The sequence below is a fragment of the Haplochromis burtoni genome, unplaced genomic scaffold (genome assembly GCF_018398535.1).
Source record: "Haplochromis burtoni strain Fernald_Lab_line unplaced genomic scaffold, NCSU_Asbu1 Contig_17, whole genome shotgun sequence".
In the NCBI taxonomy this organism is placed as follows: domain Eukaryota; kingdom Metazoa; phylum Chordata; class Actinopteri; order Cichliformes; family Cichlidae; genus Haplochromis; species Haplochromis burtoni.
The window spans coordinates 2,301,023-2,327,246 of record NW_024582378.1 but is presented as its reverse complement, the minus strand read 5'-3'; the positions used below and the strand labels follow the sequence as shown (position 1 = coordinate 2,327,246).

Sequence of the window (26,224 nt, the reverse complement as noted above, 5' to 3'; positions counted from 1 at the left end):
AAGGTAAAAAACTACATTTCCGAGAAAATGACGTCACTTCTAGAAGCAGAGGATGGAGGGAGGAGTGAGGGAGGAAGATGTAGCATCTTTCAACTTCTGTTTTGTTCAGCTTCACTTCTGTTGTGTTTTGTGTGCTGTGCTAGCATTTTCTTAGGTTGCAGTGTGTTTGACTTCTCAGGGCCAACCTCAGAGGCTGTGGCTGAGGCTGATCTAGTTTTCAGGTCGTTAATTTCAATCAGAAGCGTGTTTAGGGGAAACAATCATCGGTAATCTTGTTTAGCAAATGCTTTGCAAATAATGCAAATAGTGACCCTGCAGTATCATCTGTTCTAGTCTACACCTTCTGCATTTTTTCCCCCTTGTTCTCATTTCAAAGCGGCTCATTCTGCCTTCTCTTATGTTGCCTCACTGCCCTCTGCTGTTCATTGAAATTAAATGCATGAGCAGCAGAAATTCAGCACATATTTGTCATAATTTTGACTCCATTGCATATTAGAAAAGAATCCAAGTTGGAGCGATGTTTTGTTCCCAGCTTAGAAAGCAGAAGTCGGGTTATGAGCTCGTGGATGTGCAGGCGGGTCATTCATCTTCACATTCTACACTGGCCGCAGATATGGGTGTTTGTGTTAGACCTGGGCTACATGCCCATTATTTGTCCTGCCTCATGTCCATATTCAGCTAAACAGCTAGAATAATTATTTACACCACCTTCAAAACAAAAGCTCCACAGGGTTGCATTTATTCTGGCTAATCTCGTGAGTGCTCTCTATGAAACAGTAAGTCCATAGGGAGTGGCATTTCTCCACTTTATTAAAAGCTCTTTGTTTTTACTGTATCCAACCAAAAAAAAGTCAACTACATGTTTAACTCTCCTTTGATCTTTATTGTGATCTCAAAAAGTACAGCACAAACAAATGAAGCACACTACAATATTCAGAAGTACTTTACTGAGGAATACACAATGTTGAAGCAGCGACCGTATCATGCAGATCGAGGTCTCTTAGGCAGTTTCAAAGCAGAATATACAGCAGCATGTGCCTAACTTCATCTACAGTATCGTTGGACACGTCGGCCCTCACACCACAAATTACTAATTTATTAACATAAAGAAAACTGCATTTATATTTTTACAGTAGTGCAAAGCTGACCACAGTAAAGCAAAGCAAATGCAAGCAGGAGATAAAATCGGCGCTGACATTCACTAAATAAATCAGCTGCGTAATACTGACAAAAAGCTTTGACATTCACTTCAAAAGGAACAAAGGTATTCAGTACTGTTCAACACAATCAACAGTGCAAGCATGGATGTAAAATTAATGCTTGTGTTGTATTTCTTTCAGTAATGTGATGAGTACATTTGTCAAAGCATGTTAAATACAGTGGTTGTGTGTTCAAGAAAAGACGTGGGCTTTAACCATTTGGTGAAAAAGTGAGTGTGGCTCAGAGCTGAGATTAAAAAAAATCAAAATGCTGCTCCAGAGACAAGGAACTGGATATTACCCAAGTCTGTCTCTACAAAAGGACCTCAGGTAACAGCTGTGTGACAAATAAGACAGCTGCAGTGGTTCTAGTGGGTCCACATGCTGAATATCAAGAGGGGAAAATATTTCCTGTACAAAGTTTTGTTCATGTTGTTTAGACCGTGTATTTTTCCCTATTTGTGAATTAGAAAACAGTTTAATAAAAAAGAAATCGTAATGAAGAATTATAGAGCAAGAATTGAAGAACAAGAGTTCCGGGTCATCAAATTTAAAATAAAGATCCCTCTATCAATTAAATTCCCTGCTGATGCTGACCCTAGGTTTGCCCTAACATCGGCCATGTCTTCTTTTGGCTAGCAGGACTTTACTAGATTAACCTGGGTGTCTTCAGGCTTAATGTTAACATCAAACAGAAAAAAGCCAGTAACTGCTAAATATCATTGTTACATAACATTAGCCAGAAGAACGACACTTATGTTATTTTATCTACTAAACCCAGAAACATTGTAAGAAAAAAAGAACATTTTATTGAACTCTATCAGAAAAAATCTACAACAGCAGTAATGGAGAAGTGTAACTTTCAGGGGAAACAGCTTTTAAACCGTTGTTTTGGTTTAGTTTAGATTTGACTGGTGATTTTATCCATGTAGGTTTTTATGTCCCAGTGACAATTATTTAGGATAGATTAGGATCATTGAAGTACTCCTTCAAAATAATAGCATAACCACGGTTGCCTAGATCGCTGCTAGCTACCTAATGTAACTGCTAGCTGGCTAACCGTTATTAGCTTAATCGCTAAAGTTGTACCTAAGTACTGTCTGAATCCACATGAGTTTTGGATTTTTGTACTGTGTGTTGGAGCCTTTGTTGGTGTACAGGATTAGTAGACTCTATTTAAGTTAGCATTGATTAGTTCTTGTATTTGGGAGTGAATGAGAGGTGGCAAGGGAAGGCACTCTGGAGCTAGCATAAAGGTCATGCTTTGGATTTTCAAGGACAAATCCCATTCAGTGTTTTACACAGGAATTATTTTCTATGTTATGTTACAATCTGTTCTCACATCAGTAATAAAATAGCAGTCAATTAAAAATGTTAATTAGGGTTCTCATTGAGAATGTAATCCAAATATTTAACTGCATTTTTCCTGAATGCTAATTTGTGATCCACTCACTGGCCACCTCATACCAGTAACACCTGGCTAGTACCACCACATCCCAAAGGGGCTCTACTGGATTGAGCTCTGGTGACTCTGGAGTCAACATTTATTTAGAGTGAACTCGTTTTGATGCTCAAGAAACCAGTTTGAGATGATTTGAGCTTTGCAACATGACACGTTAACCTAATGGAAGCAATGCTCAGCTGGCCCTACCATCTGAATGTTGGAGCAGAAATTCACAGTCGTCAAATATAATTCTCAGTCTTCTTTTTCCAATTCAATTAGTAATTTTGAGCAGGTCATCTTGACTATGTCTGTATTCCTAATTACACCGAGCTGCTTCCATGTGTTTGATTTAACATTTGCATCAGCAAGGAGTTGAACTTTGCACATAATGAAGTAGCCAGTGAGTGTATTTCTCATAGTTTTCTTGTTCAGGTCATTCTTGCACATCTTAAACATGTTCTTTTAATAAAAATAGGAGTTAACTTTAAACAAAAAATATGAAAAATCTGCACCATCAGCGTCCTATTGCTCTCACTAGGAGGCTGATGCCTCCATCAGTCAGATTGCTGATGGTAGCACAAAGGAAAGAAAAACATTTTGGTCAGTGTGACAGTGAGAGCTCTGCAGGTGGTGTATTGACTGGCAGGTCAACACCTCCATCGTGTTGCATTTTAAACTTTCACTGTCAGCTCTCCTCTGTTTTAGCAGCAGTCACTTAATAAACTCCCTATGGAGCAACTCTGCATTTAAATGTCTTGCCAAATTCCAGCATTGTTAAACGCAGCGCAATTGCTGCCACAGTCGAGGAAACCTTTGTCTACGGTAATTATACTAATGTTTCAAAGTTAATGTGGTGACATTTCACCTGTATTCAGCTCTGCATGTGGCTTGTGTAAACTGATTAGTATTCCAGCTCTGAGTCAGAAAGTTAAACAAAACACTCAGGCACGCATGGTGCAAATAAACACATTTTAAAGAAATGTGCAGTGAAATGAGTGTAAATTATTGCTTTGGCTGATACAACAGTGGACACATTGTCACATTCAATGAATACAAAAAGAATCAAACAATCGTGGATGTGAGAAACATTCATAACAGAATCTCTGCATGGAGTCAAATCAAAGGCAAAAAGCTTTTGCAAACCTGTAGAAAATGTTCACAACATACATATTTAGATTTCTACTATCCAAGCTGGGAGCAGGGCTGCCAAATGCCACACATCGAGTAAGGTTCATAAAATATTTATAAACATAATTTAGCAGGTTTGCAAAAATGAAATTTAAGCAAAGCTGCTGCTCCACATTCGATATTTTGGCAAGGAGAAATCTTAGGTGTTGATGTCATTTAGACACCATCTGTGGCAGTTCGTAAAACAGAGTTTCGAGGTGAAGTGGCCCTTTATGGTTTGACTGAAACAGCACCAGCAAAAGTTCTCTCAAACTTTGATTTGATGAGGGGAATTTTTCTCCTCTGGTCTACATCTCATCTCTGCTGAATTATGTTTAGTCCCAGTTGGGGCAGAATTTATCTACTCTGCTAGGTAATTTTCTGAATGCAACTTCAAAACAGTCAGAAATAGACACAGCACCACTGTGACAGAAGATCGTGTGGGAGTCCCGCTCCAATTTAACTGGATATAAAATATTTAAGTGTGGCCAAATGACATATAAAACTGGGATACACTTTTATATTATGTTTGATTGCATCCTGCTGTGTCCACAAGATGAAAACATGAGACTGAGATGCAAATTGAAATTTAAATAGAGATTCAGAGGGATTTTTTCTGGAAATTCAGCAGCTCCTGAACTTAGTTGGAATTCATCCCCTCCCAAAAAGGATCAAAAACACCCCCCTGCCCCATAAATCACACCTTTTCATATATCTATACGTCTTCGTCTCTGATAGTCAGTGCGCTAACCGTCAAAATATTCCAAACTGCTGATCAATACATCGCAATCTATCTAATAGCTGTTTTTGGCTGATAAAGTAAATTTGGTTTGTTATTAAATTAAACAAAAAGGGTTCATAACTGAGGTGTAACGGCTGTGATACAATCGTTATGAGTCCTTAAAGCAACAACAATGAGTGTAGTGATGGAGTGGTGCCAGCCTCCTCATGCACAGCTACAATCGCTATGGTCATCTCTGATGCTGGTGGTCTAACGCTGCAGTGAGGGCAGATAGGCAGTGTGTATGTGTGTGCACTTCTTTTTTTAATTTTTTTGGGGGGATCAAACATCTGTTTACAATGTGGGAAGTCTGAGGGAAAAGTCCCCATTTTAAATTATTAAGATCCTGTCTAAGGTTAGATTCTGTTTGTGTGTGTGTGAGTGTGTGTGTGGTTGAGTTAAGCTGTTGGCAGTGATGCAACATGACGTTAGCTGGGACGTGTTGGGCTGAGCGGACATGGAACAGAGCCTTCCCAGATATGTCCAGCAGATGGAGGAACCATCTCTGCGAGTGTGAGGCTGGTTCTGATGTATTGATGGCCTACCAGACATCTAAGGGAGACCTCTGTGGGGGTTCATGAAGACGGGAGACCTCTGTAGGGGTATGAAGGGCTCAGTGAGGGTGTTTAGAGGTTGACAAGGTGGAGATCGGAGGCAGAGAAGTGGGGGCACAGAGCCATGTCTGGGTTCTTCAGCTGTCGCAGGATCCTTCGGTGAAACTTGGAGCGGACTCGGTTAAACTCCATGATGTCGCTGGGATCCTCCTCAATCCAGAAGCGGTGGAACTCCTGCATCAGGTAACCTGCCAAGAAAGAAAGTAAATAGACACATATGTGCAGCTAATCCACAAGTAATTATCCTCGTACTGCATTTTAGCATCTTTTTTATTTTCCACCACACAGTTTAACTGATTTGTTTCTTTCTCACACCTCTTTTTTTACCATAGCAGGTGGAAAAAAGAGAAAAAGCTTCCAATTACAAATCTGCACACACAGTTAAACAAACAGCTGAAAGTCAATGACATATTTTTAACAATGTATGTGGTTTATGTGGTTTAATTTTTTGCCACTTTGGGACATTAGAAATTTTTTTTCTATGACTGTATACAGTTAAGGCTCTCACAGTTTAAAAGATGAACGTAGTTCTGGCTCAGAAAAGTGGATGCAATGCAGAAACAGCCACCAGGGGCGCTACCTGTGGTGGACCCCATAGACTTCTGCTGCTATAGAAGTCCATTAACCCATTTTTGGCCAAACTGATTAATTCAAATAATAATAAAATAATAGTAATCCAAAATACATTTTGTACATTTTGGATATTTTAAGTTTCAGAAGGATTATGCTCGTTGGTTAAAACTATAAGCCTTAACAGTCTGCAGAAACATTAGTTATAAAAAGAGTTCCCAGATATACAGTTGGAATAAAGGTTGAAACTACCCAAACAGAATAAAACAGTTTTTTGTCCCAGGCTTTAAACTTGTATTATTGATATGTTCGGCTTGGGGTATTTGGAGAAGGACCTGCTTTGGAAGATGCCACTTGGTTAAAATACAATTTTATGCAAGTTCTGTATACCAACATCTCCCCAACCTTAAACTTTAAAAGAAAACTTTTTTTAATTCTGATGCAGAAACGTTCAAAATTCTAAGCAAAATGAAAAACACATAAATCAATATACGGGAAAAATAAAGATAAAATACTGTTCATCCCAATCCAATGTACTCACAGAAGGTCTGCTGGAAGTGCAGCAGGCTGGGCATCTCTGGAGCCACATTGTACAGATGGGTCTTCAGAGCTCCACTCACCAACAGAGAGTAGGCCAGATCTGTGATGTTGATGCCCACAATGGCAAAGGAATACCTGGGGGACAAAATATTTACTAAGTCAGTAGGTGGGACCCTGTTTTTTGTTAGACTGCTGTGACAGGAGAGGAGAAACAGACTGCAGGTTTTCCATTTCACAAAAGATTTTATGTTTTGTAGAGAACGGAGATTACACTCAAACAGATGGAAAGCAAATTACCATAGACATTAAACACAAGGACTTAAAATTCTAAAGGCATAAAATATAGATTAACAGGATTACTGTCCCAACATCACTCGGCCATGACAAAGTCCACACTCAGTGCAAATCACAAACTGTCTATTTATTAAAGACACTGCTGCGATGTCGCACTTGTTTTTTCACAACAATCCTCGGCTCTATTCGGTGCTAATGCAGACTGACAACAGAAGCCAGCGTAGCAGTACAGCAGGCCACACAGTAGTAAAATACTTCCTGCCCATTAGCACATAAACACAGTGTCTCCTGCTTACAGAGCCACACACTTCTACAACGCACTCACATGCATATGCTGGCTTGTTGTGAGCGTCACATGCTGAAGCTGCTCTGTATTGAGGCCAAACCTCACACAGCTCCAGCAGCAGCAGCCCAGATTTCCCTGCTCCACACACACGTGCATGTCTGCATATATTGCATGTGCATGTGAGACTTACCCAATCGCTTTGTCAAGGTTCTTCTGTTCCCATTCAGGCTTGTTTACCTCGCTGTGAAGGACACACACTTGAGTCACGGATAGTTTACATGTGAAGCAGCAACCACAGTGCACCATAATGCGCATAAAAGCTAAATCTTCCGAGAACAGTTTAGAAACTGTCTGTTAATGCTGATTTATGGCTCTCTTTTTTTCTGCCTTTAGGCTGACAAGACGATGCTTCAGTTTGTATAAATTATCATGCTTAGTGCAGCTTTAGGTGCATGAAAAATCAACCTAAATGAATAAGCAATGAACGCAGCAAACGGCAAGTGAATGAAAGTGAAGTAGAGTACCTTGGCTTTCTGTGTGTGCTCCTACAGTGCATGAGACAGACAGAGAAGGAGGCATGGGCAGAAATGGAGGTGGAGGAGAAATAAAAGAAAAAGAAGAAGAATCTTCATTTTGGAAATGAGACCGCTCACTGGGATGCCGATGAGAAACAATACAAGCAGCAGTAGTCAATAAAAGATGAGGCAGTGAATGGCATCAAGCTGTAAAAATGAATATAATCAAGCAGAGTATGATAGATGCAGAGTTATGCATGATTAAGTGCAGATTAATGTAGAAGGAATACACCAAGTAGTTGTAAGTAGACGCTTTGATTTATTTTTATGTTATATCTGTTTTTAAAAATGAAGCCAGTGCTGAATTGCCTTCACTCTTCTGAATGGCCAGCAGGGGGCGACTCCTCTGGCTGCAAAAAGACTTCCATTTGTACTGAAACGTATGGGGAAAAAACTTTCTCGGTTCCCTAACTGTGTGACCTCAAATATGAAGTCAGTCGCCAGAGTCCCGTCACATTTAGTAAAACTTAAAGTTCATTTTTCAAATTGTGGTCAGTGTTAGAGACAGAAAGTACAATTGCCCAAGCTATGTACATTGGCTAAGGGTTCAATCAAATCAATCTTAAGTTGTTAGTCAATGACAGAAAGCTGTCCTGGTTTTACCATTAGGTCCACCGTTGATCACTTTTGGTTTCAATAGAGTTTGTTTGGCATACATATGACCTTTTAGCGAACAGATGTGATATTTCTTTGATTATATTTTATACAAAACCAACCTCACATCCATGCTTTGTTTGAATCTGAAGGATATTATTTCCAGCACTGTGGTTACATCTAATATAATGTGTTATATTGTGATTCTGCTGTATAGTTTACACACTTTTCATTGACTAATACTTGAACTTTGTGCTATTATAGCTCAATGTGCACTTTCCTCTGTTGTTGCAAGGTTACATTTTTCTGTACTTTTCTTTTTCTATGAACTATAAACTCCATAAATTCATATACAGTCTACATCTGTAATTATTGGCAGAGATGTTCTACCAATCCACTTGGTGTATTCCTTTCATATGCCCGTGAAAGGCAAAATGAACATACTTGTGCTTTGGTTGGAGGGAATCATGGAGCATCTGCAGGGCAGTAGCCTTGTCGTGTTCAGCAAAATACCTGTAGAAAGACAACAGAAGGGAAAAGGCATGTCTGAACTTCCCGTTCATGGATATGCATATGTAGCCTATGAATTATAATTATTTATTTATAGTTTTGGCTTTGATTTAAAGTCCTTAAATGACATGCTGAACATGTATATCTCCATATGTAAGTGTTGCACTGCTTGGCTGGTTTTTAATCTGTGTTCCAGGCCGACAGCTTACAGCAGGTTGTGCAGGCCCAGCAGTCCCATGCCCCTGAAATCAGTCTTTGGATCGCTGCCCTGGAAACCAATCTCACACCACTGTTTGGATATGCGACCCGTGAGAGGTGTGTCAGGGCGCAGCTCTTTCCATAGCTACAACACACACACAAGCACACAAGCACAGCTCAGTAGAGTAAAATTATTATTCTATAACACAGCATAGTATTCACTACAGTGTAATATCATGCCTGACAAGTGTAAGTACGAGACTGTAACATAGTGGTACAGGGGGAACTTTTTCTATAGTAAAAAATGTATTTAATTTAGTAGTGGGAGAACATCCATTTAATGAAATGAACTACGGGATAACCGATTTAACTCAAGCAAATGTAAAGAGTAATGATTCATATAAGTGACCCCAGTCATGAAGTTTATTTGACACTACATGAAGACAGATACAATATTTTGTTCTCTTTAACCAACCAGAGAGAGACTGCATACCTTCATCAGCATTTCCTCATGCTCAGGATTTTCGCAGTCATAAGGCTCCCTGCGTAGCTTCTCCACCTCTGCCACCAGGCTCCTGTAGCCCACAATCTGCAGCAGGCTGGCCTGCAGAGAGATGCCGAGCCTGGAGAGACAAAGGGACAGGTAGTCCGTTTGTCTCTGAGGAGTGCATTGTATAAACTCTCCGCTGTCCTTCACAGCTACTCTAGAGATTAGCTTCCTTTGTTAACCTCTAATTAACCACAACACAAGAACAGAAATGTGATATGCAGCGCAGAGTCTCACTGTGGGTTGGTGTCAGGGTTAATTTTCTTCAAGGCCATGATGTCATCGATGGTTTTCTCCACTTTATCAGGATGGACGCTGAGGGCAGACTGCAGCAGCTGGAGTGGATAAGAGCAGAGAAGATGGCAGGAATATAAAGAGAGAGGCAAGGACAGAGTGGGAACACATGTTAAGGACTGAGGCAAGAAGACTGAGCAATAAACCCGGATTACGTTGCACGTGCATAACGACAGATTGAAAGAGCCCCATACCTCATTCTTGGAGTACCTCAGAGATGACTCTGCAAGGAAATGTTGCAAAGAGTAAGACAAATGTGTACAGTAACAGTGAACAATGCTCTGTCCAATGCCTCAGACTGCTGATATGGTACACTGAATGTAAATCATGAATCTCTGAGCTAACCTAATACTGAATAAGTAAGAGGCAGAAGAAAAGTGGATGAATGAATTCTTGTGTTGGTTTGATTATATTCTGATTCTTCTCTGTGTTCTCGTCTGTGCCTCGCTCTATTCAATTACTGTGTTTAAGCTTTGAATCTTTTGTGTTTCCTCCTCTTGCACATCCTGGTGTTAGTATTCGTGTATGTATTGATTATTTCCTGTTTTACTTAAAGCGTTTTTTTCTTTTGGTTTCTACATGTGTTCTGTTCCCTGAGTCCTCCTCATCACTATAAAACCCAGAATTAGATCTATCCTCATATTGTAGCAACTTGACAACCACAAGGTATTATTTAGGCTGTTTATTTTACAATATAAAGTGCATGCTGATTTGGCACTATATAAAACTGAATTGAAGGTAGCCATGCCCCAAAGAAAACTCTTATTTATCATCTGTTTTGCTCAAAATGTGACCAAAATTTACAAAATGAACACAATCCTGTATCAATGAAGACTCAAAACTAGAAATTTATACCACAAACACAAGCAGAACGGTGTTTACTGGGGTCATAAATCAAGTGAAAAACATTATTCAGATAGACTCCTATACATGAAATCTAATTGGCCCCCCACTGGCCATTACACATAATGCAGACTTAAGTCATTTCCACACTGGCGTCACAACTGGAGTCTACGTCTATTTCAAAATGCAACTAGAATCAATGAATGATAAATATGACCAAATCATATACAAATATGAACATTGATGCATGTTTGCGAAACATTTTTACAAATAAGATGAAAGTCATACCTATCTTGAGGGTCCTGCGGGCTCCATGTTTGTTGTTGTAGCAGATTCGCTGCAGCTCGCAGCGTCCTGTAAACTTCCTGGCAACAAACTTTAGGCCCCGCCAAAGACACTTGCAGTAGAGGAACACAAAGAACTGGGTCACGACTCTGCAGGGGAGAAAATAAGGGGATTATACTCCTAAAAATTTACACAGATATTATATACAGTGGGTAAAATAAGTATTGAATACATAACCAATTTTCTAAGTAATATATTTCTAAAGGTGCTATTGCCATGAACTTCTCACCTTCATTTCTCAGTATTACACATAATTTATGGGCATCTGTGGTTTGATTTCTTTGCCTGTGTGGATTGGATTTGTTGTTACCGGCATCAGGTGAGTAATGAAATAATAAATAACTGTAGGTATGATTTTTTTATTTTCTCTTTGCTTTTTTACAGTTCAGCATATTACACAAATACGCCTACACAAATTTATTTTTGACCAATTTTGTTTCACATTAAGTTTGAGACAAAGACACTGAAGTGAAAATGCAGAAGCAGAGAGGAAGACACAAAGTGTCAGAAGAGTGTGCTTCACATCTTGTCTACTAGGGGAGACTTGCAGCAGATCAAAGTGTGCTATTTTTGCAGGGGACGCTGAGAATGAAAATGGAAATGTCCTGGGAAATGCATAGTGACCCATTAAGAGAATAAATGATTTCCGGCCTTCGTCCGCCTCGGTCTGCAGAGAATGCTGAACATCACCCTGAACACAATCCTTTTTTTCTTCTCAATGTTTTCCCCATCGGTTTTCTCACTAAAGATTGAAAATTGTATTTTCCACTGTTACACTCAAAAAAATGAAATTGGGTGGTTGTTACATTTGCAAAATTCAAACTTGTAATGTGAACAAAATAATTTCATGTTTCTGTGGTGAACGTAATTAAATCATGTAGGATCTGCATGAAATCCGGCAACTTCATTTATTCTTGTTGAGATGACATAATACAATCTAGTAAGAGTGGTTAGTTGCCTGGACTCACAAAATTCACAAGATCACACAAGAGTTCAAACCACAGGAAAATCACTGCGGTTAGAAGAGATAGACAACCATACACACACTGCCTTAGCTATTTATTGCGGTTTAACCTGTAAAGGACAAAAACGTACAGAAAATTCTATATCAAGCCTTGTAATCATAGCTTCCCTATTTTTTTGAAGTCTAGATTGACAGGTCGGTGGCACAGTGGTTAGCACTGTTGCCTCGCACCCTATCACATCTGGGATAGGCCCCAGCCTCACTGCAACCCTGGTGCAGATAAGAGGATGGATGGAGTTATTATTATAAATCCATTAACATCTTATGTTAACCAGACTCTAGACTTTGTTGAACACTCCAAAAAATAACTCTTTAAATGAACTTAAAATAATCATGGAAAGGATTTCCACATTAATAAATAGCTTTCTATTACGATTAAGCATTTTTGTCGCACTAACGTAATTTGCATGGGTTGGATCAACTTAATTAAATTAAGTTGGACTCAACCTTAGTAAAACAGTTGATTCATCATTAATTAATCACGTTAGTCTAACTCAAGTACATTAAGTTGGAATAACAGAATTGCATAATGCTAAAATAAAGCAATTTATTTACGTGGAAATTCTTTCAATGATTTTTTTATGTTCATTCAAAGAGTTATTTTTTTGAGTCTACTACTTTTTTTTAAATTTCCAATGTATAAATGGATTGGAAGCATTAGTAGGTAAGCTAATGGTAGCAAGAAAGCAGATTTTGTGTAGCGATTGGGAGGACTCACAGTACTTTAAGTACACTTGAAAACTTTTCTTTTCTATCCAGCTGCAAATCCTCTATCTTTGTTCAGCATTTACAATTTTTCCAGACAGAAATTAATCCAGCTTGTGCACAAAGATCACAGTAGGACATGATCTTCAGTATCAACAACAACAAATAGAAGGTAAGAAAGGTCCGTGGGGATTCATCTTTCATTCTCAGCTTGTGGATGAGACTGGCATGTTGAACAGCTCGTACTGACACTCAGCTTTTTAACCTTCAAGGAAGCAAACACCGAGCAAAGGGAGAGTGAAGGAGGCGTTTAAGGTTATATAGCAACCCACAATTACAGGCTTAATACACAGAACTGTCTAATAAAATGTCCTTGAACAACACACTTGCCACCTGCTAATCTATTTTAAAGGGTTACCCCACTGAGTCATACACATAAAGGTCAGTTTGCTGGTTATTGCGAGACCTGCTCATCCTGTGAAAACGGTCAAAACAATGGAGACAACCTCCCACCATCATTTTATTAAACTTCACTTTGATTTAATTACACACAAGAAAAAACCCTAACTGATGTCCCCAGCTGCTAGAATGATTAAAGTGTTGCTGTTAATTCCTTCAAAATACTCTGATCAGCCAAAAGCATGAATCATATTTCCATCTCTAAACTATAGAGTCATCGTAGCACATTAGAATAATTACTGTAAGCAAACACAGCCATCAGTGAAAAACATTGGCAGCCTCTACTGGCTTCTACTGTTCATTAAAAGTTAATGAAGCTAAATTTTCTCCAACAAATTTATTCATTCACTTGGGAAATCAGTTGGGATTTATGGGAAATTTGGTATGAACTGGGGCAAGGGGGGGGGGGGGGGGGGGGAGAGCACTGGTGGGTAAAGCCAATTTAAAGATTGATGACTACAGATGTGGAAAAAGCACAGTTATGAATACTGCTGGCTTTGCTAAATGCAAAACATTTAAGAATCTATCTCCAAAATACTGCCAAGTTCTTTTTTTCTCCGTCATTTGGTGTTTTACATTAAAGGTGTTTTATTTCACCTGTGTTTTGTTCCCCCTTGTGTTTTGTCTTTCTCTTTGTCGAGACGTTTACTACGCCAACACAGTTTCACAGCAGCTTGTGAAATGTTCACAGCTTCTAATCGTATTCATGGACATTAACCTCCCCTCCTTATTTTCACGTCCCTGAATACATTTATACATGTCAAGCCTTATATGTACAGATTCCTATGGATGCTTGTTTCCACTAAAGAACAAAATGTCTGTCTGCCTAAGAACTTCAGTTCAAGACAAACAAAATCTGATCTGCTGCTAAGCTGTCAATCATCTAGACCAATTTAGAACCACCAGTTAGAGTGGTAGACATAGTCTTTGGACTATGGAAATAAGCCAGAGAATCAGGACAAAACACACAACAAACTTAACACAGAAAACTAACCAGGCCATTTAAACCTCTTGCTACAAAGTGACAGTGCTAACCACTTCTGCATCAAACTATCAGAAAGCTCTTCCTCAGTGACCTCATTAAACACTTTCCTGAAGACTTTATAGGCTCAGGTGTTAATTTCACCCACATTGATTAAACTTTTGCTTTTTAATATTATACTCTCCCAGTTTTGGTCAATATTGAGCCCAAAATAGGGGGAAAAAACCCCACCATAATTTAAAAAACACACATTAAAAAGCCAAGGCAGAAAGCAGAACTATTAATAGAAACACCTCTGGAGTGCTCCATTATTAAGAGGCCTCCTTACAAAGGGACTCATTCAAAGCCATTCACACCATAACAGCCACTTACTGCTACACAATGTCATAATGGACTGGAAAGAGCTTAAATGGGAGGACTGGGAATAAAGGGACCGCGGTGCTTGTTATTAATAATTAATTATAGCAGGTAGAAGGCAAACATGGATAAACAAGCTGAGAAGAGAAGGAGGAGAGTGACGATGAATTCCTTCACGTTTCCATGCAAAATGCAAATCCACAGCACAGCTTCCATCTTAATCACGGAGACTCGCCTTACCTCAGGAAATGCTTCATCTCGGCCGCTGTTACCCCTCAGGTGTCTCCGGTGCTGGTGCAGTTGAGTGATCACCTGGAAACGGAGGAGATGATGAGTGTTTGAGGCTTGCGGACACGGAGCCGCCAGACAGGCCCGAGCTCCGGAGCTGTCCGCGGTGCTGAGGAATTAACGCGCATGCAAATCTGCGGCTCTCCGCCGCAACAGCGCTTGATTCCTGCGAGCCGCAGAGCTTCTGTTTGGGTTAAATTTGGCGCTGTAAAAACCACAGCCACCCACAGAAGCTCTTCTGGAGGATTGAGGGCGGTTATTTAATGTTTTCAGAGCAGAAAAAGGCAGATAAATTCAATTTTCATTCCTCGTTCGTCTCCGGTGTGATTAGCAAACCAAGGCGCAAACACTGAGTAATCTGTAGCTGAAGACGCTACAGGAAATCAAACAGCGGCTGTAAAAGGTTTACCTGTAATATAACCGGTAAAACCAGAAGAAAAAGACCCTTTTCTTACCGATTTGGGATAATAAGGAGGCAAAACGGAAGGCGGGAGGCGGCAGGGTGCAGCGTTTTTGTCCTCTTCTCTGGGCTACAGTCGCCTGCTTTCCTCCATGTTGACTGACACTCAGTCTAAAAGCTACAGCAACAGCAACGCAGTGCAGATTAACAGCACTCATAAAGTCCCAGGAACATTTTCTACCAGTATCATGTATTGATAAAACTGGACACGTTCTTGTTTTTGTACCTTAAAAAGTGTAGTTGCACGTTTCCATCTCCTTGTTTTCATTGTTCAACTCTCAACCAAAACAGCTTTGCAGGATTTATAGTTTAAAATCATCCTTATTTGGTTTATACTTGCCCTTAGGGCCTCAGTTTGTCCCTTAGAACAAACCAGTTTAGCTCCTTTCCTTTCTTCTTTATACGCTTTCTTCTGATTGGCTGCCCCTCAAAAACAGACGGTTTGAATAGCAGGTGGGTGGGGCTTCTGGACCTGAGATAGCCGTATTAGAAATAGCTCCCTAATGCCATATAGATCCAAAAGTAGACAAAGAATAAACTGAAGCCTTACGTTTTGGTTCACAGAATTTTGGTTCTTCATTATTTGAAACGTATCACTATGAATACCAATAAATGTTCTAATATAGATATTAAAGGGAACGTGTAATAGGACCACTTTAATATCTTGTAGTGTAGAGATTCATTAACCTTCTGTGGTCTGAGTCATCATTGGTCATTATCCTATGTTTTGGATAAAAGCAAAAAAGGCTTTTTTTAAAGACTTGTATGAACAATTAAAAAAAATACATATTAGGATAACATAGGGTTAGGGTTATTGCCAATGGTGGCTTCACAGGATTCATTTCATCTCTAAGCTGCATGATCCTGTGATGATTCAGCTTGGCATTTGCCATGAGTTTGCCTTTCCCACTGATCCACTGCCAGACCAATCACACTGGATGAAACTGCATGCAGCATGATGTTCACCACGGTGTTTCCAGACTCTTCTGTCTGCCACATGTGCTCAGTGTGAACCTGCTCTCATCGGTGAAGGGAATGGGACATCGGTGGTGGACCTGAAGGTTCTGGTGCTCTCTGGATAATGCCAGTCAAGCTCTTCAGTGGTGGGCTATGAACACTAAGTCCAACTAATGATGTCAGGCCATCATTTCACCCTAATAGAGTGACAATCTGATCAGATACATACACATGAGCATATCACTGGAAGTCATTTTGTAGGGCTCCAGCAGTGCTACCCTTCTTCCTCCTTGCACAAAGCAGCAGATTGATTGATAGTTGATGTCCTTCTGCAGCCCTTTTGTCTCCTTGTGTGACAGCCTATCTCCTGCTGCAGGTACCATCTCATGCTATAACCAGTGATGAGCAAAACAGGAAAAAGCTAAATTATAGATAAACAAGTTTTTTTTAATTATGTACTTTTTTCTAATAAATTAATTAACAATAACATCTCAATACATTTGCTGTTTTTATTCAAATAGAATACATACACACCAAAATATTTTTGATTGTTTGCTGTGCTCTGTATCTTTACATCTGTATTTGTCTTGGACTGAGAACCACCACAGTACAATATCATTTGGGTTTCGTGTTGCTAAGTCTTCTTTACGTCCTGTAAGTTGTGAGGTGGGGCTTCCATGGGTTGGACTTCTATCCCTTATTGGATTTTGATCTGGGGAATTTGGAGGCCAAGTCAACACCTCAAACTGGATACTGCCGTTGCCTTCAAACTATTCCTGAACCATTTCACTTTGTGGCAGGGTGCATTATCCTCCTGAAAGAGGCCACAGCCATCAGGGAGTGCAGGTTCCGTGAAGAGGTGTACGTGGTCTGGAACAATGCTTAGGTAGGAGGTACATGTCAAAGTAACATCCACATATAGGTGCAATGGTGACAAGATAATCAGTGCTGTTCACGTCACCTGTCAGTGGTCATAATGTTATGCCTGATCAGTATGCTTCCATGTTACTGTTTACTAATTAAGGTCATGACATAGTTAAGGACTCTTGTTCTGGTTAAACTGAATACATAACCAGATCAACTTTCCTATATCATGTGCAAAATTATAGCACGTGTCATATTTCCACATCATATTTCACACACACACATTCTTGTTAAATTACATTCACCAGCCACTTTATTAGGTGCACTTTGCTAGAACCCAACTGAACTGCCCTTTGCTTTCAGAATTCAAGGCAGAAACATTCCTTAAAGACTTTGGGTCATATTAACATGATTAGCATCACATAATTGCTGAAAATATTTTGGCTGCACATCCCTGATGCAAATCTCCTGTTCCACCACATCCCAAAGGTACAGTACTTTATCAATTGAGATTTGATGACTGAATTCTGACCCTACCAGTCTTCTATTCTCCCATTTTTGTGAGCCTATATGAACTCCAGCCTCCAGTGGCACAGTGCTGTCTTCTACTGCTGTACCCCACCTGCTTCAAGGTCTGATGTGCTTTGCTCTTCTGTATACCTTGGTTGTAACAAGAGGTTATTTGAGTAACTGTTCTTATCATCTGGAAGCAGATATCTGATATCAGTGGGGCATTTTCTCCCACTAAGGTTCCACTCACTTAATATTTGTTTTTTGGACTCTGTAAACCTTTTGCTGGTTGTGTGGAAAACAAATCTCAGGAGATCAGCATTTCCTGAAATACTCAGATCAGCCCACGAGAGACCAGCAACCATGTGGTGTTTAACATCCCTTAAATCACCCTTCTTCCCTACTCTGATGCTGGGTTTGAACTTGGTTGTCCTGACCCTGTCTACATCCCTAAATGGGTTGAGTTGCTGTCATGTGCTTGGCTGATTGGATACTTCCGCAGATGGGAACAAATATACCTAAACAAGAGGGCAGTGAGTGCATAATCAAGAGATAGAATATCCACACATCATTTGTCTAATGCAGGACTGAGATAGACTTACATGTTTTCATTTCTGTAAAATCATTTTAAAGTAAAGTAACCGAGAAAAGACAAGAACAAAGAAAATTTCAAAAAATATTTTAATAGTAAAAAAGTAAAACTCTGGGTGCAAGAAAGCCATGATGCAGTTTGTAGATTGCCAAATGACATGAGTATAAAAACTGTAACAGCACCAGAGGAGACAACTAAATGAGCTAAGTCATTTGTCTGCATGCAGCCATGTAACTCAGAGGAATGTAAAACTGTAGACTGTAGAGGTGAAGAAACAACAAAAACAAAACATGAAATATGGTGACATTTTATAAAACAAAAAAGAAAACAAACAAAAATCAATAATCAAACAATAAACAGCAGGGGGAGTGAAAGTTGACGTCAACTGACCCACCCTCTTTAACCCCTTTTCTCTGTTTATTAAATAAAGGAGAAAACCGCAAAAATAAATCTTACAGGGGACCTATTATGCTTTCCTTTTGTCTGTGATGATATTCTGTTAATATGCTCAAATTAAAAATAACTAAAGTCTAAATTAAGGCTCTGTTTATCAGAGGAGGTACTCCTAACATGGTGATCCCAGGTACACTACAAAGACTCTGAATACAGAAGCTCCGCCTACCAGTTGTTAGAACTTTGTTTCTGAGGGGCAGCCAATCAGAAGAAAATTGGCTTAAATGGGGAGGAGCCTAAACACTTTGTTTTAGACAGTGGATGAAGTGAAGGGCTGTGCTATTCAGTTTAATCCAATTTCATTTATACAGCATTGTGCTAACGCCCACAATAAGATTTAAAAAAAGGATGATTCTGAACTGTGGATCACACCAAGCTAAAGAATAAAAACATGGAACTGAAAATAGACACAATAGGTCCTTTTTGTAAAACTCTGACAACTTCAAGGGAAGCAACAGGCAATATTCTATAAAAATGCTACAGCATTAATGAAAATGTGGCAATACAACTGTAGGACCCTAGATGCAGTCTGATTTCTTGTGCTTAAAATGTATACTTTTATTCTGATAGTCTGCTGCAGACAGGAAGTTTGGCAAGAAGAGAGTGGAGCCACACGGTTTTTTGACCTCTCAATCTCTCTTCATCTATTTTGAACTGAGCACACACAGGTAGTCTCTGGCTTAGTGCATAAAAGCTCAACTTCTGTAACAATATTGAAGTAAAAAGAGTAAAACTGGCCTTTATCCACTGACCTACAGTAGGAAAAAAAAGATGTCATTCTTCAGTCATGGTGTATCGTTGGCTGTGAGTGTCTCGGTTCTCTGAGTGTCATTGTCTGCAGACAGCAGCAGCTGGTCTGAGGAGCTTTGAGCCTCGGGGTCATCAGATGCTTCAGTAGGCTCTTCGGGTAAAACTGAGTATGTTGGGACAGCGTTGAACATGATAAAACCCACGGTGATGACGACAAATGAGACGATGTACAGGGCTGAAAACTGAGACACACAACAGGGACACAGATTAACGCTAGAGGATTTTGTTCATGTGTGAGGCCTTTTTTGCTTATACCTCCACTGTCATTAATCAAATGGAGTTGTTGTGGGCAGTGTAGTATTTCAGGTGTACGTCCTCTCCTGTTGTAATCCACCTGCTACAGTTAAACAACTGTGATCTACCTTGTGTACTTTGTGGTTGGGTTTTAACTTCTTTTTCAGACCGTTTCTGCATTGTTCTGAACTAAAAACAGTTCTAGGAGGTCAAAACTTTCCAAAAGAAAAAAAACCATTTAAAAACCAAGCAACAGTAACAAGAACACAAAATTCTTCTTCTGTCAAATCCTAGCCAACCTTCACATATCCATTAACCCTCCCCGGGTTGACTGGCAGCCTATTGTCATGTGAAAAAGTCAATTTTTGCTGTTTATTGTTTTTTATGCAAGTTGAAATGCCTTCTTTTTTGCAAGTCTTGTCAAGTCAACTTTAGAATAAATCTTACAGAAAATCTTCATCAGCTGATCACACTTCTACTACCCTGTGTAACGTATCGAATCCTTAAGGAGCTATGCGGATGACAGGGTTTGCTGATGCATAATGGATGATACAGGGATCTTGACCATCCTCTGCATCATTTACTGGGCATGCTGCTTGAACAGTTTCTCGAACGTCAGCCTCAGACTTACTGCCACAAGGTCAGATACAGGAAATCATTACCCCCTTATTTAAATACACTCCTAGCATTTATTTTACTGAACAATATACCTATTTGATTTTCTAAATATTTCTCAAAATGACAAATTTTCTCACTGGTCATGTGCCTGTCATCTTGTTTTTCATGCTCTAGTAGAAACCAACTGGTTCAGCACAAAATAAATCTTTTAACTAACCAATTAAATCATTTGCATTTTCCTGAGACAAGGCAGAGCTATCGCTCATTTCTCTCATTAAGGACTGACATGCATACATACAGACATCACAAACTCACCTTGTACATGAAGAGAAAGAGGCCACAGAAGAGGCTGAAGAGGTCAGCGGTGAGCAGAGAGAGGTTCACTGCTGTGGCGCTCGTCATCTTCACCACTACAGGCATGAAGCTGTATAAAGCGTACATGCACAAGGTGTAGACTACAAACAGCATGGCTGCAGAACACAATAAACAGATTTGAGTGAGAGGCAGTGGAGTGATATTAAAATCAGAGACGCTTCTATAAATGTGATTATGTTGCAGTTTAATATGACAGTACAGAAAGTGAACTCACAGATGTGAACGTCCCACTTGATTTCTCCTACTGCACGTGTTTCCAGCACAACTCTGCAACAATAAGCAACAAGTTAAAATGATGAGGGAACATCATTAATAAAGGGTATTGCATCACAATTAGGTACTATTAGGTATTACATCATTAAAAAAATATTTGTTTGCATTTGAACTCATTATACATGAGTAAAGGTTGAGCAACCAAAACTGGCTCCTGAAGTCCTTATATGTAAGATATCATATCATCATGTTGCCTAGCAACCACTTACCAGCGGCCTAAAATGACCTGTTTGTAGCTTCATGTATTAAGAAGAGGATGGTTTTGATTTCTGTTTAACTTTCAAAACACTTAATATATATCCACAAAATCTTCAGTATGTGTAGTATATTGTGACATCATTGTGTTACCTAGCAACCACCTATCGACTGACTAAAACCACCAAAAACCCACATTTTTCCTGTTTCTTTGTTTGTTTTATTAATTTGTTTTATTCACGTTAACACTGGTGCTAGCCTTGGTCATCCTCAAATCCTCCATATTCATACATATACCCACAACCTAAATTTAAATAAAGCTCAACAAGCAAGGTCTTCTCACACAGATATCACTGAAATTCATAGAAAGTATAAGAAAAAAAGATGCTAAAAATCACAATCATAATCTCAAAATTTTCCATTTTCCAACTATTCTTGTTAACATCTTCTATAGTGTCTATCATGGTCTCATCTATGTGTTTTTGCTCTCGCCTTCTTATTGTTCTGAAACCAGATTAAAATTTTAAAACACAAATTGCTAGCAAATAAGCAAACTGTGGGTAATTCTCATTCCTGACTCTTGGAATGACTTAAATTCATAAAATGGATTTAATGTTTTAAATGAGCGACCCAGTCCAAAAATAATCAAAGTGTTTGTGAAGGTCAGGTCCTTTGCTTGTCTAAGATCTGAGGAAAGACCCAAAGGATTTTGAAACACAGCTATCGCCCCCTGCTGGCTGTTAAAAGGAATTCAGGTTTAAGACACATCTGGTTCATCTATTAACAATGTGGGCTGGCAGAGAGCTGTGATGTATATTATCTGACACACTAAATGTGTATTAGCACATTAATAGTGGCTCAACAATAGTCATTACTCTGTAACAGCAGTACAGAACAAAACTACCTGCTGTGTCAGTGGTGCAGAAAAACACAATATCTTACAGTTGTACACCGCTGATGAGAGTCCCAAACAGGCCCATCATGCCCAGGAATTCAACTCTGCTCAAGTTCTTCACTGTGTGCTCCTGGCACATGTTGGATATGGCGTAGAGGACGGCACTGAGCAGGACCAACCCATCGCCCAACAGTACATCACTGGCTGCACAGAGAGAAAGCGGCAGTTAGTATAAGACACAGGCACAATTCCAATTTAATTCAGTTCAATTCATACCAACATCTGCCTCTCAGACACTGAGGAATTATTTAATATGAACCTACACTGACTGCATTACGAATCTTTTACAGTGATAAATGTATTTTTGCCTGTTTGTTTGTTTTTAGTCAGATGAGGATACTGGCTGTCTGAATGCCTTCATGCATCAAGAGGATAAACAAAAAAGTCTGACAACTTTGACTGAGGAAAATGTTCTTACTGGATCCCTGGTCTCTTCCAGCCAGAATGTCAGCTCCTACCATGGCCCCCACCCCCAACAAACACACTGCTACAGCTACAAAGTGGATCACCCGATATCGAGTCTTCAGGAAAAACCAAGAAAGTAACATCAGCACCGGGATCACAAAGCAGTCCAGCAGCTGAAACACACACAGTGACAAACAGGTGTTCACATGAGGGGGAGGGCAAAAGACATGTTGCACTTCATGCAAGCCAGCTTGTTCCTCACAAACAGACCTCTTTAGTATAACCTCCTACCATGTGAAGTCAGCCAAACTTGACTAAAAAATAGTCAAGTTTGGCTGTAAACCCAGAGGTTTTTTTTACACCAAGGTGGGAGAATTTTACTGAGAAAGTGAGAAACACCATACGTTCACATAGTAGCAGCTTAGCCTGTTTTATGTCCTTCTTTGAGTCTATAGAGTATCATTACATACAAAATAAACATTGTACTTATTTCAACAAGACTTCAAACTAGCAGCTAAGACAATAAGCTCATCAGGAGAGCAGCATCAGGCTCGCCCCCTGCTGCCCAGTGAAGTCTTTTGGTTAACCAAACTATACATGTGTTCAAAGCAAAGTCAGGAGAAGAGTCTTTACTGACGACACTCTTTTGTTACCTGTATACTTGTCAGCGTGGTAAACTGGTACGCCTTCACTACTGCGTAGTTCGCCTCAACGTCTGCTATAGCCATCCCCAAATACTTCCACCAGTTGGTTTTTAAAATCTGTAGGATGTTCCTGTCACCTGAACAAACACATCAGACTGAATTCAAATGGTCCATAAGACCCTTTAAACATCTAAACACTGCTTTACACATACATTTGGTGATCTGAACAAACTGTGAATCATTAACTCCTTTGTGCTATTTTCTGCTCCTTTGATCTTATTTTACTCACTGTTCAAAGGATATTATAAACAAAGGGAATTAAATTAAGCTTCCTTTTAGAGGAGTTGATGCTGTGTTGTGTTATAACCTGGATAATGTTCATTTATTTGCATTCAAATAGTGGTTACGTGATACGATTATGACGTCAACGTGATTCTGCTCCATTGCTAAATATTTTGTATCCATTTGTAATTAATTAATGTGTATATGTAAACAGTTTATGTTTATGATAAAAGATGGATTTTCAGAATAAGAGCTCTAGTACTAATATTTGTTTCTGTCCGCTAATATGCTTATAGTGAGCAACATGAGGACAATTAATCATCACATAACACTGCAGCTTCTGTGAACTCTGCACAGAATTTTAGTTTATTGCCTATTGTCCTTTTACCTTGTTTTGTGCTATATTACAAGGATGGAAGCTCGGATGACACAAGTCTTAAATAATGAGGCGATCTCTGTGAGCCAGACGCTCAGACTTAAGCTTGTTTTTTCTGCTCTTTATGAGATCAGTGAGAGCAGATAATATGATACTATAGATTTTCAGGCACAGAAGTCACAATCATCTGTGGTTCAAACCTTCTGCTTGCGATAGGCAGACAATCAGAAGAAAGTTGTGTTGAAGGGGGAGGAGCTTAAACAGCTTGTTTCAGACAGAGGATGATCTAAGAGGCGGCACCAAGTACCTTATAAAATCTTTTTTTTTTCTTTTGGCTGCTCCCTTTAGGGGTCATCACAGTGGATCATCTGCCTCCATCTCATCCTATCCTAAACGCCTCCTCTGTCACATCAACCCTCTGTACGCAAAAAGGAGGAGGACATGAGGGGCTGATGTGACAGAGAAGGATTATTTTTTAACAGTGAATCAGGCAAAGCTACTCCAAAAATAAAAGCATGGAGCTGGAAATGAGGTTAATACTGTACATCTCCTTTAAAGTTCACTCTTGTGGTCTCACCACTATTCCTTTTCCTGCTAAATCAGCTTACTTTACCATAAATTTGCAGGTTCATCAGTATGATTGATGCTACAGAGAAACATTTACTTATTGTGACTCACTGAGAGCAGCCAGAATGTCAAATATCCTGAGAGCATGACAGTCTGACCTGTGCGGGTGCTGAGGTGTGTTGTGTAGGTGAACAGCAGGAGGGCGTAGTTGAGGAAGCTCTGCAGCATGGGTGTCTCCACTTTGGCATGAGTCAGGTACTCACAGCTGACTGCTGTCCCACATATCAGCAGTGACAGGACCTGACCCATGAGTATAGTCTTCAGCAGACTCCTGGTAAGTGAAGAACACGAATCATGCATCAAAAGAAAAACACTGTTGTGAATGTCATGATGATATTCCAACTTGCAATTTGCTTAGGGACATCTAACCGAATATTGGTAGGGGTGGATGCATATATTTGTATATTCAGCTGTATGTGCACTCTTGACACTGTGTGGTTTAGAGAAAATCCCAAATAAATAAACACTTGTGCACCTGATTTTTGTTTTTACAGTCATTAAATATGTATGCTGTACAACCATTCAACTCATTCAACCATTTGACTCTTGAAAAAATGTGGATGTAAGTTCTCTAGTTCTTTTACAACCCTGGTGATTCTACGCCTGTTACAGTCACTGATACAACATACAGTAGCTAAAAACGAGATTTACACATCTAGATTTGTTCTCACCACGTGAAAACATCTCTCAGGTTGTCTCTGTGCAAACCACAGCCAATCTTCATTTTCCCACACAATCTCTCCTCCACGGGCCCCTCCATCTCTCTAAGAGCTAAACATAAAGACATAAAGACATGGACACCGAGCAAGATTAAAAGCTGGAAGAAAAATAATTGGGAATTAGTGTCTTTCGCTTTCAGTATCTTCATCAGACTGCCCAAGCAGAGCATGACACCTAATCTCCAAAGGACTGAGGTTAATGTACAAACACATTGCATGAAGTGATTAAAACCGGTTATATATATTTCGTTACGAGCTTTGTGTACACTGGAGGCGTCGACGCTGATAGGTTTACTATTACATGCTTTAGTTAGAAAATAAATATCCCGAATTTTAGTGTAGCTCGTAATGATTCGTAATACGTACTTAGTTACGTTAAAGCAGGTGTAAATAATTAGTAGCAAGTACAGAAATATTAAACTTCAACTTTTCAAATGGAGTTTGGTGAACCTTGCGTCATTTATTACACTCCATTAGCTAAACAGCAAACAAAACAGCGAATTAATCAATGAATGTAAATGAATATCAATAAAACATACATTTTGACGTTCAATTATGTGGTGACATCCTCCAGCTGTGATGATTTCATGTTTATTCAGGAAGAAAAAAATCTTCGTCCACGCGGAAACACCTCTCAACCAGGATGAACAGGACTAACCTCGTGTTCGCGTAGGACCGCCCCTTACGCTCTGATTGGTTGCAACGAATTCTAGGTGACGTGTGCACAGTGCAGTCAAACTTATGAAGCTGATAAAGAGGATAATTACAGTTAGTTTAGTCAGAAAAAAATAACACAAAACGTATTTTATTAGGGATGAATTATTGTTATTAGTATATTTGTACAAATTGCTCATTGATGCTTTGGCAGTGTTGTTTACGGAAACTTTCATGCTTATAAAGTCCTACTTGCTGATCGCGTACTTGTGGCATGCGGTGTGGAGATCTGCCTTTCTGATTTTTCTGATGGGCTAGCACTGCATCTCTATGCCTTGTTCCCGAGTTCCACATAATGTTCCACATTTTTTGCAGAAGTCAGCATGTGAGTCTAGCAACACACACTTTATGTTTTTAAAAAGTTGCTGATCCGAAAAAAACAAAGAGGAAATAACCAGACAGACGAGCAGACAGGGTGACAGTTATCAACAAAAGTAGGCTACTAGCAGAGGCTAGAAACAGAGATTATATTTCTTCTGTATTAGCCTCTCTTCACTTGCTTCCTCTTAAAACCCTTTTAAGATAAGATAAGATAAGATAACCTT

General features: G+C 39.5%; 2 protein-coding genes across 2 annotated transcripts; both read right to left on the bottom strand.

The window, feature by feature from the left end:
* Nucleotides 1-862: 862 nt before the first annotated feature.
* elmod1 (ELMO/CED-12 domain containing 1) lies at nt 863-15,194 on the bottom strand. The gene is made up of 11 exons (XM_005916060.3): nt 15,072-15,194; nt 14,569-14,640; nt 10,745-10,890; nt 9,808-9,836; nt 9,557-9,654; nt 9,266-9,395; nt 8,784-8,917; nt 8,509-8,577; nt 7,086-7,136; nt 6,317-6,450; nt 863-5,393 (listed from the first exon to the last, which is right to left on the bottom strand). The coding sequence occupies exons 2-11, from the start codon at nt 14,583-14,585 to the stop codon at nt 5,218-5,220; spliced, it is 984 nt and encodes a 327-aa protein (XP_005916122.1). The 5' UTR covers nt 14,586-14,640; nt 15,072-15,194; the 3' UTR covers nt 863-5,217.
* A 2,877-nt stretch (nt 15,195-18,071) lies between these two features.
* On the bottom strand, nt 18,072-25,646 carry LOC102291992 (solute carrier family 35 member F2). Its single transcript, XM_005916059.3, has 9 exons — nt 25,505-25,646; nt 24,918-25,017; nt 24,345-24,517; nt 22,971-23,098; nt 22,331-22,490; nt 21,900-22,056; nt 20,704-20,756; nt 20,430-20,584; nt 18,072-19,444 (listed from the first exon to the last, which is right to left on the bottom strand). Exons 2-9 carry the CDS (start codon nt 25,004-25,006, stop codon nt 19,238-19,240), a joined length of 1,122 nt encoding a protein of 373 aa, XP_005916121.1. The 5' UTR covers nt 25,007-25,017; nt 25,505-25,646; the 3' UTR covers nt 18,072-19,237.
* Nucleotides 25,647-26,224: the final 578 nt, after the last annotated feature.